This window comes from Sander lucioperca, chromosome 4 (assembly GCF_008315115.2).
Source record: "Sander lucioperca isolate FBNREF2018 chromosome 4, SLUC_FBN_1.2, whole genome shotgun sequence".
Lineage (NCBI taxonomy): Eukaryota > Metazoa > Chordata > Actinopteri > Perciformes > Percidae > Sander > Sander lucioperca.
The window spans coordinates 42435585-42452732 of NC_050176.1; the positions used below are offsets into that span (position 1 = coordinate 42435585).

At 41.2% G+C, this 17148-nt stretch overlaps 1 protein-coding gene and 1 long non-coding RNA gene across 3 annotated transcripts in view; both read right to left on the reverse strand.

The window, feature by feature from the left end:
* The window catches only part of LOC118494914, a 31764-nt gene that overhangs the window by 5811 nt on the left and 8805 nt on the right, over nucleotides 1-17148 (reverse strand). The window lies entirely within an intron of this gene.
* LOC116050920 (myosin heavy chain, fast skeletal muscle-like) lies at nucleotides 816-16056 on the reverse strand. 2 transcript variants are annotated; one of them, XM_031301137.2, is made up of 40 exons: nucleotides 15909-16056; nucleotides 15142-15363; nucleotides 14922-15065; nucleotides 14667-14823; nucleotides 14553-14580; nucleotides 14369-14465; nucleotides 14170-14262; nucleotides 14017-14080; nucleotides 13839-13937; nucleotides 13649-13752; nucleotides 12465-12603; nucleotides 12234-12352; nucleotides 10843-10992; nucleotides 10572-10742; nucleotides 9846-10149; nucleotides 9648-9712; nucleotides 9455-9542; nucleotides 9200-9317; nucleotides 8993-9116; nucleotides 8047-8183; nucleotides 7708-7963; nucleotides 7382-7624; nucleotides 6355-6531; nucleotides 6132-6277; nucleotides 5947-6037; nucleotides 5461-5850; nucleotides 5219-5345; nucleotides 5006-5124; nucleotides 4725-4921; nucleotides 4210-4393; nucleotides 3966-4131; nucleotides 3702-3826; nucleotides 3283-3591; nucleotides 2986-3189; nucleotides 1939-2064; nucleotides 1680-1850; nucleotides 1492-1596; nucleotides 1310-1405; nucleotides 1055-1186; nucleotides 903-923 (listed from the first exon to the last, which is right to left on the reverse strand). In XM_031301137.2, exons 2-40 carry the CDS (start codon nucleotides 15346-15348, stop codon nucleotides 903-905), a joined length of 5793 nt encoding a protein of 1930 aa, XP_031156997.1. In that variant the 5' UTR covers nucleotides 15349-15363; nucleotides 15909-16056. The 2 variants fall into 2 exon arrangements, with proteins under 2 accessions (XP_031156996.1, XP_031156997.1); XM_031301136.2 differs by lacking the exon at nucleotides 15909-16056 and having other exon boundaries at nucleotides 816-923; nucleotides 15142-15348.

Sequence of the window (17148 nt, forward strand, 5' to 3'; positions counted from 1 at the left end):
AACCTGACCACCTCCCCTGCTCCTTCAACCACCACACCTGCCTCCCCCCCCTCCACCCTCTCAGTCACTCTCATTTCTCTCTGCTGTCCCCTATGGTCAGGGGGGTTAAGAAGTTTGTTTATTGTAGAGAATTGTTAAAAGTAGGCGTCCTCCAGTAACCCCGACATGCGCAGAGGAGCGAGGGCACGTCCAATGCTGCTTGCAGCTTTAATTTGAATTGTTACCTGCCATCAAAATTTTGTGTTTTCCGTGACGGTTTCACCATAAATTGGTGCCTAAAGGTGTATCATAATGCATCAAATTAAGTATTTTACGCTATTTGAGCCTTGTAAAACCCTGAGATGTCACTATTATATTATAGCCAATAAAAATGTTAGTGTGGACACAGTCTCAAAGTAAGACTCTGCATCTCCACCATCTGATTTGTGTACCTTTGACTAACCTGTCAATCATGCTGGCCTGTGGCCCCCATGACTTTTATGTATTTTATTTTGGTGGGTATGCTCATTAAGCGACGCATTCATCCAATGTTTTTCTCTCCAGAAAATTGATATTGGAAAAGGTCAAATAAGTCACTTGAAGGTAGATTTAAGCATTTGTTACCTGGTTGAGGAAATCTGATTAGTACCAGTTATTAAGACCATGTAGCCAACCATTAAATCAAATTTGTGGACTTGTTTTTCGATAAAGCTTGGTCAGCTGGGTCATATATTACTGCTTAATACAATTGTTTTTACTGGAAAGCCACTTTCCCAGTCTAACACTTATCATTTTGGGGGAAACAATGTAAAGGAAAAGAAGCAGGCAGACAGCAATTTAACTGTGACAAGGAAACCATTTATTTTTACAGCACATCTCACATCATATTATATGATTAGAAATAGCTGATCAGGCAGTTTTCTTTATTCAGCTGCCTCTTTACCCTAAAAACACAAATAAAAAAGCGTTTAATCAACTTTATTTCAAACAAATCTAACTGACAGTATATTTCTGTCATAACTTTTTTTTAAATCAAATTTAAAATTTAAATGTACGTCTTTATTGGTATGTTTACCTTGCCAGAGTCACGGCTCTTCGCTCTCAACTTGTTGACCTGGGACTCTGCGATGTCAGCGCGCTCCTCAGCCTCCTCTAGCTCATGCTGGACCTTCCTGCACTTGGACAGATGAGTGTTGGCCTGCTCCTCCTGAAAAAACATAGAGATTGACATTTTCGAATCTCCTAAAAGACCAAAGGTAATCTTCAATAGAAATAAATCTGCCACAGTATCAAGCTTTCAGTGATGTGTAAATCTCTATATTGCCCTTACCGCCTCCTCAGCCTGCCTCTTGTAGGCCTTGACTTTGAGCTGCAACTTGTCAACTAGATCCTGCAGCCTGGCAACGTTTTTCTTGTCCTCCTCAGTCTGTTAAAGTTTATTTAAAGTAAATAAATGTTTTTGTACTAAATATGTTAAGTTGATTTGTATGACAGCTATCAAAGTGACTGTACCTGATAGGTGAGCTCCTTCACCCTCCTCTCATATTTGCGGACACCCTTAATGGCATCTCCTCCACGTCTCTGCTCAGCCTCAACCTCTGCCTCCAGTTCACGCACCTTCAATGAACAATAAGGCAATAAGAATACATCTTTTTATAATAAGTTCAGCTCTGCAAATTCTTTCTTTCTTTCTTTCTTACCCTGGACTCAAGTTTCTGGAGCTGCTTCTTGCCACCCTTCATGGCCAGGTTCTCAGCCTCATCCAGGCGGTGCTGCAGGTCCTTAACAGTGACCTCCAGGTTCTTCTTCATCCTCTCCAGGTGGGAGCTGGTATCCTGCTCCTTCTTCAGCTCCTCAGCCATCATAGCAGCCTAGAAGAGACAGCATAAAATGTTGATTAGAATAATCTTGAAAATACACATTGGAGTGAAAGTAAGAACAATTAAAATGTAAACCCACATCAGTGATGGCCTTCTTGGCCTTCTCCTCTGCATTCCTTGCTTCCTGAACAGTGTCATCCACTTCACTCTGGACCTGGACCAGGTCAGACTCAAGCTTCTTCTTGGAGTTCAGAAGGCTTGTGTTCTAAAAGGCAAAAAAAGATGTAGGCATGTTAGTCATACGATACGATACAACTTTATTGTCAGCCAAGTCTAAAATCCTTTGTGAATCCCTGGGTAGCTCGTATAAAAAGGAGGACATACACATACATACAAACATACATAACATTAATAACAGACATACATGAAACATTACCACAAATGACATAAACTTCCAAGTAGGAAAACAAAGAAAACATGTATAACAACAGAACATGACATGAACATACACACAGACATGGTCTTGGAGACGTATAACCCTGAATAAGTACTGCACTGGATTTAATGTAGCTGGTTTAACAATAGGATAGATTGATGCATGAAAGAGTTTTTAAGTCTGATGCGATTAAAAGAATGAACTCTGAAGCGTCTGTTTGAAGGCAGAAGCTGATATTCACTGTGCAAGACGTGAAGTCACTTGAAATATTTCTGGCTAGTCTAAGCATACTATTATTGTGAGCCTCCTGAAAGGAATGTGCTACAGGTAATCCTATAATTTTAAATTAAAAATGTTCAATCTGATTAAATAGCTTTGTTTTATTTTTAACTGATAGGCTACTCAGCCAAGCAGTACTACAGTAGAGCATGATACTCTGAATTACTGATGTGAAAAACAAAGAAATGACTTGACTACTAGCTCCAAAGGATCTCAATCTACGAAGAAAATAAACACGCTGTTGTATTTTTTTGCAGATGAATCCTATGTGAGAGGTCAATGAGAGAGTTTTGTCTATCATGACACCCAGATATTTGTAGACTGAGACTTGACTGATTACTGAGTTATGAATCTTCACTGAGGACAGTTGACAATTCGGGGTTATTCCAAAAATGATTTCCTCTGTCTTCACAGTGTTACATGTTCACATTAGATTTTTGAATTACTGAAGAAATGATTGGGCTTGTTCACCTGAGAATGCAGAAGTCCAACACGCTCACTGGCATCCACCAGCTCCTGCTCAGCGATTTTGCGACTTCTCTCCGTCTGTTCCAGAGCAGCTCTAAGTTCCTCGATTTCAGCTACCATCAGACCGTTTCTGCGATCCACCATAGCAGCTTGTTCCTTGAATTCCTCCTGTGCTCTGACAGCATCATCAAGGTGCAGTTGTGCATCCTAGAGAAAACATATCAGGACAATATTCACATGAATGCCAAAATGTACCTGCACTGATCATAGTCTGTGCAACAATTCTGTATCTAACAATACCTTCAGTTGCGCCTGCACATTCCTCAGCTGCTTCTGGGACTCAGCAGCCTGGCGATTGGCGTGGCTCAGCTGAATCTCCATCTCATTCAGGTCTCCCTCCATCTTCTTCTTGATTCTCAGGGCATCGTTTCTGCTCCTGACCTCAGAATCCAGATTGCTCTGCATGGAGTCAATCACCCTCTGGCTGTTCCTCTTGATCTGCTCCATCTCCTCATCTTTCTCTGCCAGCTTCCTGTCCACCTCACCCTTAATCTGGTTGAGCTCCAGCTGGACACGCAGGATCTTAGACTCTTCGTGTTCCAGAGTTCCCTGATGATATCAAAGAATTAAATATTAATCTCTGCCTTCACACCTTTTTAAAGTATATTTGTCCATGATTTAGATTTTTTTTCAGTAGATGTCCCCAGAAGAAAATGTACCTCAGCCTCTTCAAGAGCCGTCTGGATCTCAGACTTTTCAGTCTCCACCTGCTTCTTGGACTTCTCCAGCTCATGGATGCTCTTGCCAGTCTCACCAATCTGTTCAGTCAGATCTGAGATCTCCTCTGCATAGAGATACATGTGTTTTATATTGTTAAGCCTTATAATGTGAAATATAAACACTTTATTCCAACACATGTTGAATAAAATGTAAGAAATACATGTGTTGAATACAATGTAACTGTTACATAATGTAGAACTCACGTTGAAGGTTCTTGTTTTCACGCTTCATGGTCTCCAGCTGATCCAGAGATTCCTCATAAGAGTTCTTCATCTTGAACAGCTCAGTGCTGAGAGAACGAGTCTCCTTCTGTGCTCCCTCGAGCTCTGCCTGACCCTCCTCGTACTTCTGTTTCCACTCTGCCAACACCTGAATAACATGATTGGTTATGTAGCAATATGAGGAAAAATAAATATGTCTTTCATTGTTTCAGTGCAACAATGCTACCTTGTCAAAGTTCCTCTGCTTCTTGTCCAGGTTGGCAGCCAGCCCATTGGCCCTCTCCACATCAATCATGAGGTCCTCCACCTCACTCTGGAGCCTCTGTTTGGTTTTCTCAAGAGAAGCACACTTGGAATTCACTGCCTCAATCTGCTCCTCAGCCTCCTGAAGACGCTGAGCCAGCTTTTTCCTGTTTAAAGAAGGTAAGATTAGTTTCCCACTAAAAACTATGAAGTGACCTAAAGCCTTAGTAACAATAATCTGCAGCGTGAGTTCTTGTGTTTTGAGTGTTGCATTGTTGTTTGTTTGAAGCCTTAATATTCTTAGAGTAGCGAGTATTTCAAAATAACAGGTTTTGGAAAGAGGGATGGGCAATTCATAATCAGCCTAGTGTTGTTATTAACAGCTCATTTTTAAAGATCTAGATGAACATATGAAGGCAGAGCTGTAAAATGTTTGCTCCAAAGTTGAGTTGTGCTAAAATGATACACTGGCCATTGAATTGTTTGAATGTTACTCACTTGGCTTCCTCAAGCTCCTCAGTCCGCTGGACAGCATCCGTTTCATACTTAGCTCTCCACTGAGCCACCTCACTGTTGGCCTTGGACATCCCACGCTGCAGCTCAGCCTTGGCCTCTTGCTCCTCCTCAAACTGCTCCCTCAGCAGATCACAGTCATGGCGGGCTGATTGCAGTCCATGGGCAAGAGCATTTTTGGCCTGGTTTAAGACATGATTGAATTTACAAAATTCCTGAATCCCACACTAATAATACCAATACACACTTACTTAAATGTTTCTTACCTTAACCTCCTCTTCAACATGTCTTTTCAGCTCCTCAATCTGTTGTGTGAATGCCTGTTTGCCTCTGGTCAGCTGGGAGACAAGAGCTTCTTTCTCTTCAACTTGACGGCTGAACTCACCTTGTGTGAAAGATGCCACGATGCATTAGTTTGTGTCATGTTTCTCAATAACATACACAACAGATCATTAACTGACAGCTTGTACTGTAGATACCATTTTCTGTCAGGAGACGTGCTCTCTGTGCACTGGTGTCATTGATTTGACGGACATTTTCATCATTCTTGGTCTTCAGTTCGCTGAGTTGGTCCTCTAGAGTACGGCACATCTTTTCAAGATTTCCCTAATGAGTAAATACAGATGAGATCAGTGATCAGATTTTATCTATAATATTAAGTACATTATACATATACATATACTAATTTGTGTAATAAAATAGCATGTAATGCATTGTGTACCTTTGCTTTAGCAACATTCTCCATGTTGCTGGAGAGGTCATCAATCTCCATCTTGTATTCACTCTTTTCCTTCTCAAGCTTCTGCTTTACACGCTGGAGGTTGTCGATCTGCTCTCCCAGCTCAGCAACGCTGTCAGCCTGCTTCTTGCGAAGAGCAGCAGCAGTGGCTTCATGCTGCAGAGTGGACTCCTCAAGATCACGACGGAGCTTCTGGAACTCGGCTTCACGCTTCTTGCTCATCTCAATCTGAGTAGCAGTGGCACCACCGGCCTCCTCCAGCCTCTCACTGATCTCCTCAAGTTCCCTGGAGAGGTCAGCTCTCTGCTTCTCAACCTTGGCACGAGCAGCACGCTCAGCCTCAATCTCCTCCTCCAGTTCCTCAATACGAGCCTGTTCAGTGTAGATATAAGGTCTTTCAGTAAACTTTCACTTTTAATACACAAAATTGGAAATATCAGAAATGTTTTCTTTAAAACCATATGTCACCTGGAGCTCCTTGATCTTCTTTTGAAGCTGAGCACCAAGTGACTGCTCATCTTCAACTTTGCTAAGGAGCTGACTGATTTCAAAGTCCTTCCTGTGAGAAGTTTAGATGAAGAACATAGAGTTCATGCAGTTGACCACAACATTTTATAAGAATGATTCTTGTGTACAAATTCAAAAACTGTTACTTTTTAATTTTCTCGTCAGACTGCTGCTTCTCATTCTCAAGATCCATGATGGATTCCTGGGCCAGTTTCAGATCACCCTCGAGCTTTCTCTTGGATCTCTCAAGGTCCATACGGAGCTTCTTCTCTTGCTCCAGAGAACCCTCAAGCTGAAAAATACGATTCATTTCTAATCATCAAATTCAAGAATCCTGCTTTGCCAATCCAAGAGACTTTGTAAACTTACATCATCCACTTGCTGCTCAAGCTTGGTCTTGGCCTTGGTCAGAGTGTTGACTTTGTCTTCCTCTGCCTGCAGGTCATCAAGAGTCTGCTGATGAGCCTCCTGAAGGGCTTTCTTTTCCTTGGTCAGCTTAGCAATGCTCTCATCCTGAGAGGCCATCTCCTCAGTCAGGTTCTTCACCTAAATGTGCAAGAAAAATCGTGTCTTTAAACTGTCATCATTATAATCTTACTTGATATGCTGGACAGATTATTACAGTTTTTCCTCTGGATTCTGTTTCAATGGGCAGGTGGGGGAAGGATTAACATTAGGGTTGAAAATTAGTGAGGGTGCACTAGTATCTACGCTACCAGCCTGTAACAGCAATGAAAAATAGCAAAGGGTCAAATGCCTTTCCATTATATTACATTATGTAGTGTCCTTTCTCTCTAAGAATGAGTTCTGTTTCAGTCTTTGGGTGAGAATAACATTTGTTTACTGCTGTGAGTCCATTCAGCTTGACATATATCAACCACAGCTAATGAACAATTCCAGATAAATAACGCCTTTAGCAGTGCACGTATCGCATCACATTTTTAACATAACCTGGAAAAGTGTGAAACAGTAAGGGAATACGGCCTGTCGTGTGAATACATCTCCTGCAGCAGGGGTGTGGCAGATGGACTGCAGGGTGCACACACTTCTTTTCTCATCGGGGGTCAGAGAAACAGTACATTTAATAAATTCAGTCACCGTAATGGTATTTTCTAAGCCACGGTGGCTGTTCTATTCCACGGGACCTGCGTGAGCGTGACTTCCATGAGAATTAGCCGTCAAGGCTTTTGTCCCTGTTTATCACTCTGCATGAGGTGAAAATGCTGCATTTGTGCTGTTGTTTGGTTGTCATGACTTTCCTCAACCTCAGCTCTGCACAGTCGGGAAATTGGGACTTAATGATAAATTAAAATTCTGAAGCTGCGGCGCCAATAATTCTGCAGCGGCGGGTCTCCCCTCCAGAATATATTTAGCGGGAAAACTATTATACACAAACCTTGTTCTCTGTGGCATGTTTCTCCTTTTCCACTTTGGCCAAGGTAAGCTCCAGGTCATCAATATCCTTCTTGAGCTCAGAGCATTCATCCTCCAGCTTTCTCTTCTTTGCTGTGAGCTCAGCATTGATTTCCTCTTCATCCTCCAGTCTCTCAGTTGTCTCTTTGAGTTTGGCCTCCATCTGAATCTTACTCTTGATAAGTCCCTCACATCTCTCTTCAGCATCATTCAGATTGTCTGATTCCTAGTTAATTTTATAAAGATAGATGTTAGCACATCAACTTTGAAAAACATGAAAAGCACAATTGTATGTTGATGTGTACTTACAGATGATACTTGCAGCAGCAGATCATTCTTCTCCTGCAGAAGGGACACCATCTTCTGCTCCAGATCCTTCTTCTTGGCCAGGGCAGCCGCCAAGTCAGTTTTCATCTTTTCATAGTTCTCCTTCATATTTGACAGCTCCTTCTCAGTTTCAGCAGTCTTCAGCAGAGGTTTGATCTTGTAGTACACCTTCATCCATGGCCAGTGTTTGACATTCATGAATGAGCGGATATTGTACTGGATGGAATATATGGCTTCCCTGCGTACAAGAAGTAGCTGTTGTAAACAATATTGTTAGTGATTTGTAATACCATGATTCAGAATGAGCTGTTTTCAACATGCCTCCTCTCCGTCATCTTCACAAACTCCTTTCTCATGACATAACCACGGGCCAAAGCCTGAGTCATGGTGACCAGAGACGACAGTTTTTCATCTCTCATCTCCTCAAGGACACCCAGCAGACCGGCCTTGAAGAACACCTGATCAAACACAAAATATAAATGAATGTAGGATAAACTCAGAAACAAAAAACTTTTTTACCTACCCAACATGGTCCGGGGCTTCTAACGTGAAGGTGTTTTGATAATGGCCACATGCAGGCTGCTCTGCCTCTATCCAACACGTTCTCACACCCATCTCGTAAAATATGGACGCTTAGTCAGGTGCCTTTGTCACTATTGACACTGAAAGTCTCCTTTAGCGCTTTAAGTAAACACGCTTGGTCGGGACTATTGCCGTCCCTTTAGCGCTATAAGTAAACACGCTTGGTCGGGACTATTGCCCTCCCTTTAGCGCCGTCCCTTTAGTGCTAAAAGTAAACACACTTGGTCGGGACTATTGCCGTCCCTTTAGCGCCGTCCCTTTAGTGCTAAAAGTAAACACACTTGGTCGGGACTATTGCTGTCCCTTTAGCGCTTTAAGTAAACGCGCTTGGTCGGGACTATTGCCGTCCCTTTTGAAGCAGTTATGTTAAGGAAAGTTGTGGGTGGGCTTATGGTTCCGTGACACGCGGGAACTACGGTACAGTTGGGTTTGGGAAAGGGTCGTGGGTGTGGGTACGGTTCTGTGACACGCGGGAAGAACGGGACAGTTGGGTTTAGGAAAGGGTCGTGGGTGGGCGTATGGTTCTGTGACACGTGGTTGGAAAGAAAAAAATGACTATAGCAAGCGTGACAAGCAGGATGCGAACCCCGCTCTCCTGGGTGAAAGCCCTGTGTTTGACCCATCCTCCACCCCCTAACCACTTTGGTCATTAATCTACAGTAAAATAAGAGAGCAAGGTGTTTACCTTTGTGTGTCCAAATTTGTACTCGTCATGTGGAATATCAATTGACCCAAGCAGCTTCTCTGAAGCCTTCTTGTTGTCAATGAACTGGCCCTCTGGGATGACACTGGCATTCAGCACCTTGTACCTTTTTCATGAGAGTTAACGATCAGTGTGAGTATTTTCTTCTAATAATCTTTATCAAAATTCTATTATAATATCCATTAATACCTCTGCTTGAAGTCAGCATAGAGGATTCGGCTGGGGAAACCTTTTCTGCAGATTCTGATACCCTCCAGCACACCGTTACACCTGAGCTGGTGGATGACCAGGAAGTTCTCCATCAGACCTGTAAAAATACATTTCTTAATGACTTCTTTGAATAAATAGACTTAGTTAGTTAAAGCAGTACACAATTAAAGAAACCATATTAACAAAACAAAACCACTCCTCAAATAATCTCTTGAGATGATGGTCTCTATGTACCTGGAGTCTTTGACTCATTGGGAATCAGGCAGCGCACAAAGTGAGGATGGGTGCTCCTCAAGTTAGTCATCAGCTTCCCCAAGTTCTCCTGTAGATTCAAAATGGTGAGTCTTATGACATGTAATCAATTGTGAGTTTGAACATAAACTGACCTATATATACATACATATATAAGATACGTTTGCAACATTACCCTAAACTGTGAAGACACAGTCTGCATAGAACCACCCTTCTTCTTGCCTCCCTTCTTGGTAGCATCTGTTGATATTTTTAATTAGACATGTTTCGTTAGGATTACAAATAAAATGTACATTAACACCTGCTACAGTTACTTAAACATATACAGTATAGCCTAAAAACATGTTTTAGTTTACTGTAGTTATTATCATACCCTCAACGACAGGAGGGAAGCAGAGAGCCAGCAGTTTCACTGGGGATTTCTGGTACAGCTGACAGACGGAGTCATTCAGTGGATCCTTGTTCTTCTCCAGCCAGCCAGCGATATTGTAGTCCACGGTACCAGCGTAGTGCACCAGGGAAAAGTGGGCCTCAATCTTGCCTTTCTTGGGGGGCTTAGGCTTCTCAAATGCTTTGGTTTTTCCAAGATGCTGGTCATACAGCTTGTTCTTGAAGGATGTGTCTGAGGCCTTGGGAAACATGCACTCCTCTTCAAGGATGGAGAAGATGCCCATGGGCTTGAAAAAAGTGGGAAGAAGTATTATTATTAGTCATTAAAGGGGAACTATGCAGCTTTTTTAGCTTAATTTACCTTAACTGAACAGCTTCGGAGCCATTGGAATGGTTATATGACTTCTTTCGAGTTGAATGGTCCTTCGGGTCCCAGTGACCCGAAGGACAACACAAGGGTTATGTACTTCCATTTACTTTGTTGAGAATTGCTCTTTAAACCTTGTCTCTTGTAAAGTAAGTAAGTAAAGTTTATTTCTAGAGCACATTTAAACACAACTTAAGCTGACCAAAATGCTGTACAAAAAAGCACTAAGGTGCTGTATTAACCCTTGTTTTGTCCTTCAGGTCACCGGGACCCGAAAGACAACACAAGGATGATACATTTTTTCAAATTGAGAAAAATTATATATAATCACCAAATTATTACCTTTTCAATGAGCTCAATGCAGGCAGCCAAGTCCATGCCAAAGTCAATGAACTCCCAGATAATACCCTCCTTCTTGTACTCCTCTTGCTCCAGGACAAACATGGTGTGGTTGAAAAACTGTTGCAGTTTCTCATTGGTGAAGTTGATGCACAGCTGTTCCAAGGTGTTGAACTGTGAGGGGACAATTAACCAGTATAATCTCTCGCAGGGCAATAAGAATGATTCTGTCATGAAAAGTATCAGCTTCTGAATTGTTGGAAATGAAGCTTACGTCAAAGATTTCAAAACCAGCAATGTCCAGGACACCGATGTAGAACTGTCTTGCTTGTTTAGTGTCCAACATCTCGTTAATACGAACGACCATCCACAAGAACATCCTCTCATAGATAGCCTTGGCCAGGGCTGTCACTGAGTTCATCACCTGAATAAAAACAAGGATGTGATTTAACATTTTTGTAAAAATCATTAGTATTGATTTCTGGTATTTCTTCTAATCTCTTTAATAAAGGCAGGAATTTGTGTGAGTGAGTTAGTCCGTCCGGTTTTCCGGTTGAATGAGGTGACTCGAATATGCGAAAGATGTTACACACATGTAAACGGATTTGAGTAAGAGAAAACTCAATAAGACAGCGTACATGACGCTAACAAGATGTTTTTGCCGACAACAGATATTAAACAAAAGCCAGGCACCATATGGTGTTCGGCAAAGCCTTTCTTCCTCCTGGCAGCTGCCTCCGCAGACAAACTAACCCAAGGTCTGGTTCCGCATCTACCTGTACCATGGATGTATAATAAGAATGGCCGGTACCCTGTCACTGACATTTGCACAGAGTGGATGGGATTACTTGACATAGTGGAATGATTTTACCAAGGAAAGCAGCGTGAACGCAACGATTAATCACTCTGACTAACAAAAACAGCATCCTTTACTTCTCAGCCTTCCTCTAACTGGCAATGTATTGGCAGTGTTAGAACTAGGCCTAGTCAAAACGTCCTGCATTCCGATGTCTACTTAAAGTGAAGAGTAAAAGACAGGAATTATCAGCAGAATGTACTTACATACTTACAAAATCATGCTGCATAGAGTAATGATGAATAATTTTGTGAGGAAAAATCTTAATCTGCAATGTAACCAGTAACATTTCTCTGTCAGGGAAATGTAGCAGTACATTTTCCTCTGAAGTAGGACACAGTAAATCAGAACTGCAGTTGAGTTGCCCATTTTTAAGTGCTTTGTAAGTTATTTATTGGTACAATGATTTAGTATTGTAACATATCCTATATTTTTCATATGTGAACATCATAATAAATCTATAGCTGTTTGTGGCCATTTTACCTTGGGCCCACACTCAATGGTAAAGGTTGCTCTTGATATTTTCCCCCCTGAACCAGTGTATTTCAAAAGTGTTTCTGACCATGAGGAGCCGTGGATTGGGTATGTGATGCAACTATGTCATGGCAGGTGTATTGCTCAGGACCCAAGGAAGCGCAGGGTAAGCATTAAATTGATTGTATGAAGGATTCCCGAGAAAGCTACAAGCACCAATACCACAGGCCAAGCAATCCGCCTGAATGGGCACCTCACTAGTGAGGTAAATAATACAAAAGATCTAGACGGTCCTAGACTTATTTAAATTGTAGATATTGGTAATTCATATTTACCTGAGGTACAGTCTGTCCCTTGGTGACATACTCATTTCCGACCTTCACTCTGGGAAAGCACAGAGCCTTGAGCATGTCAGCGGAGTTCAGACCCAGCAAGTAAGCAACCTTGTCAGCCTCTGAAAATAGTTCAGAGATTTCCATCATGATGTAAACCGACACCAGTGTGATTAAGAACCTCATTACTGTTGTTCCCAAGCTATTCACTTTGAGCTGACATTAAACACTCACCCTCTGTGCCATCAGGCTCAGCCTGCTCCTCACGCTGCTTCTGCTTGAACTTCATGTTACCATGGTGGAGCACAGCACCAGTCATCTTGTAGATGGCCATTTTCTCTTCATGAGTGAAGCCCAAGATATCAATAGCGTTCTGAGTTCAAAACAGGTCGACACAAAACATATTCACTTTAGGAAAATGCAATTGACTCTTCACTAAGCCACGCCCTCCTTAGTTACTGTTGCTATGCCTGACAAGCTTTCCTGCCTGGCACGTCTATTTCAGTATGTATGCACTGGTGTCACACATTCCCAAGGAGATAATTAGTAATTTTTGGTGAACAGGTGATTTATCTGAGAGAGCAAGACAAAAGGGACTGCAGTATGCATTCGAGGGATATATCCACGACATAATATGCAACCGATTAGAATAAAAAATAATTTCATCAAAATTTAAGCTAAAGCCTATAGGTCCCAGCGCAAGCAGCAGCCGCCTCATACGCGGACCATTCAAATGGTAAACACACAAATTGAGGAACAGCTATGTTTATGCACAGCAGGGTAAGTGAAATTTGAAAATAATCTAATAATTATAAATCAAACAGCTTATCCACAGGTCTTCTGGAATAAACATAAGACATTAGCCTGACCACTTTGCAATGATAACATTCTCCTGCTTACATTTTTAGCGATTAACAAAATGCTGAAATATATCTTAAAGTATGTCAGTGAGCCTCTGTCTTGCCTTTAATCATCTTATTTTACGTTCAAATATATGCATTATGAACAAAGAACCGTCATTATTTCCAAGCAATACTGTGCTGAGTTAGCTAGCTAGCTCACATTAGCGTGTTCTTGCCTTGGAGCAAACGTAGGTGTTTTTGTTAATCCTGTCGACATTTAGTTGTGAATGGGGCCTCCCACACTGCTTATCCACGCCCGACATTTAGGTTTCGGAAGGGAAAAAATTCCACCACCCCGTCCAAACTTTTAGGATACTGGGTATCACATTTGCACAATCCATACGCACAACACTTCGGCATGTTTCCCTTGCTCGAAAGTTGACAGACCTCCTGTGCCTAGTTATGGTTGCTAAGCCACGATTGGCCTGTGGCGGTTTTCGGGCGTGGCTTAGCGAAGGATCAATTGGATTTAATGCAAAAAAAAAAAAATTATATTTTGAAATGAAGATCACTCACATCAGTGGCTTCCAGCTCAACTTTGTCATCAATGCTGGCCACAGTGATCTGACCCATGCTACACATGGGGAAGTCATAAGGGTTGGTTGAGATGAGTGCCAAATCTGGAGATCCAAATAAGAGTGAAAATGTCAGAACATTTGTTCCATATGAAAAGAGGTTAAACAATGTGCAACACCAATCTGCTTACCAATCAGCTCAGGTATGTGGCCGGTCATCATCTGGAAGAAGATGTGATAGCCTCTTTCATCAGAAAGCTGGTATGTCACTCTTGACTTCTCCAGCAGATCTACAAATATTGTTCATGAATCACAGCCTGGCCAATTCTCAATTCCAGTCATTTGTATGTACTGAGTATTATTACTTACATGTCTCAATATCAGCACTTGCCAGTTTGCCAGTTGCGCCGAAATGGATTCTGATGAATTTACCCTGTTTGGATCAAAGGATTTTTATTGTCCCTCCACATTGGCAATCTGTAACAAGACCTTTCTCATGTGTAGAAATTGTTCCATACTTACAAAACGAGAAGAGTTGTCATTCCTAATAGTTTTGGCATTACCGTAGGCTTCTAGGAGGGGATTGGCTGCAATAATCTGATCCTCCAGTGACCCCTACAATCCAGGTTTAGAATTAATGTCAAGAAATTACTTCACTTTTTCCCCTGAAAAAATATTCAATAGAGAAAGAACCCTGAATTTTAATCATACAGTAACATACCTTTGAGTCGTCCTTCTTCGGTCCACCAACTGCGATTGTTGCAAAGTACTGGATGACACGCTTGGTGTTAACAGTCTTTCCAGCACCAGATTCTCCACTAGGTATAGACACAGATGTATACGATTTGATCAAGATATTTAACTTTGCTAAACAAAGTCTACAAATGTAAATGTAACAAACTCACGTGATCAAGACAGACTGGTTCTCCCTATCTGTTAAAGCAAAAACAAAATAATTGACTATGATTTACTGCAACAGAAACTTCATGTACTGATAAATTGTTCTGGTAATGACTTACCAGTTTGCATGAACTGAAAAGCGTTGTCAGAGACGGAGAAGATGTGGGGTGGAGCCTCCATACGCTTCTTGCCTCTATAGGCACTGACACATTCAGAATCGTACACTGGGAGCCACTTGTAGGGGTTCACAGTGGCACAGAACAACCCAGAGTAGGTCTGAACGTGATCATAGAGATTCAACAGTTAACTCTATGTTTTCTACAAGTATAGCAATTTGCAACAGTTCTCTTTTCTCATTAGGCAGATTGTCTTACATAGATCATCCATGCTGCGTAACGCTCTTTGAGGTTATACAGCACAGAGGCTTCATTGAGATGGGTCATCATGGCCATGTCCTCAATCTTGTCATACTTGGGAGGGTTCATTGGATAGACGTCAGCTTCTTTCACTACCCTCTCCTGGAATAGGACATTTGTCACAATGAGAACTGATCATATTGATTCTCCCAGTTGACTCTGACTTTATGATACTAACCTCCTTAGTTTCCAGGGTTTCGACCGTGACTTTGTCACCATCTTTCTTGACGATTTTTCCCTTCAAGTACAGCTCCTTGACATCGGCCACGTAGCAGGCACTCTTGGCATCAAATGGTGCACTTTGAGCCTCAATTCTCTCCCTTTCTGGCTTACGAAGGTAAATGGCAGCTTTGCCATAAGTGGCCATCTCCGCGTCCGTACTCATTGTGGCGGCTGATTTCTGTTAGATAATTACAAAGTAAGTACCATCTCAGAGTTTTTAAGTCCATGTATTTAAACATTTGTGTTCACTGCTCATTTATATCATGGGTAATATGTGTTTTTTCTAGAGTATTTATTTATTTATAGTAGGAATAATGATGTGTATGAGGTCATGGGCATGAGGGAGGTGTGTAAGTATGCATATTTTATAATTGATCATGTATTTCTAAGCTGCAAACCTGAATGTTCAAACCAAGCTTAGTTGTGTAAAAATATGCAATGACATTAAATATCTATCTATCTATCTTAAGCAGCACTTAACATTTTGATGTATAGGAAACTTATCCACACTGAAACCATGTCTTTGTTTCGTTACAGGTGGGCTTTGACTCACAAAGTGACTCAATCCTTCTCAGACTAGGTTATTACTGCGAATAAATGCTAACCTATTGTTTGGTTTTGTCAAAATTTGTGGATGAATTACAGCAGACATTCAATAACTGAGACATTTTGCACATGTATTAACTGCTTATAAAAAAGACAATATTTAAAAATTGTCCTTACCTGACCTCTCTGTCAACAGTAATCACCAATCCTTCTCAAAAGGTCCGGTTCTTGTTTTTAGAATAGGTGTCAAAAAAAGATGCACTCAAATATTTCAAATGATCTCAAGCTTACGAGAACATAGCCGCAGCCACAAGCAGGAACTCTCAGGTCTTCTCTATCACACACTGTATCCACAAGTAGCTTTTATGTTAATCATTTTTGATGACACCCCACAAGTTAAATGTGGTAAGCATACCAAATTTGGTATCACATATAGGCAGATATTTGTTGTGATCAACATTTGATGTGTATCCTGTTTCAGGTTTCTGTGGATATGGCCAGGTCTTGATTTGATTTTTGCTTACACAGTACTGTAATTAAAGTTTATTGTAGGCTCTCGAGCTAACCATTTAAAAAAGGTTTAAAAATAGGACTGTCAAGCAATAAAAAACACCGAATTCATTACATGCTTCATGATTTATCTAAGTTAATCTCATATCAATATAAAAAATCTAAATCAAATCAAATGGATTTTGGTAGATGAGAACTAGTGTGTGTCTTGATTGTGTTTTGCTGTCATTTATGGTCACGTTTCTTTCCATTCCTTTGATCTCTTATCACACACACACACACACACACACACACACACACACACACACACACACACACACACACACACACACTGAGAGAGAAAGGTCCAATGACGATTTGGCAGTCTACTAACTTGTTGCTCTCATTACTCACGTTTAATTTCCAGCTTGCTGCGTAAATTGAGACAGGTCACATCATGGTCAGTGACCTATATAATGACACTACGTTGCAACTGTGTCTCAGGCAGAAATAGTTCAACTCTGTCTGCAAAAAAGTGACTAGAGCCATAGCAGCTGCCTGACAATACTGGCTCCTCTGCCTGTTTCAGAATCAGAGTCAGTTTGAATGGCCAAGTAAGTGTGATCACATACAGGGAATTTGCCTCTGGCTTTCTGTTGCTCTCAATGTACATACACAACAATACACATGGCTAAAAACAACAAAGTTGAACAAGGTAAACAAACATTTGACTAGTATGCACAGACAAGTTTGCGTATAAAAAAGTGCGTTTGTATACACATACATATGCATACACATATGTACATACATACACATGTAAATCTCCTCCTAGAGATTTCATCCGATGGACTTCAGATTTGGTCTGTAACATCTCAAGACCTTAAAGATGAAAAGTTATTAAAAGAAAATCTTTTGAGTGTTTAGCGAT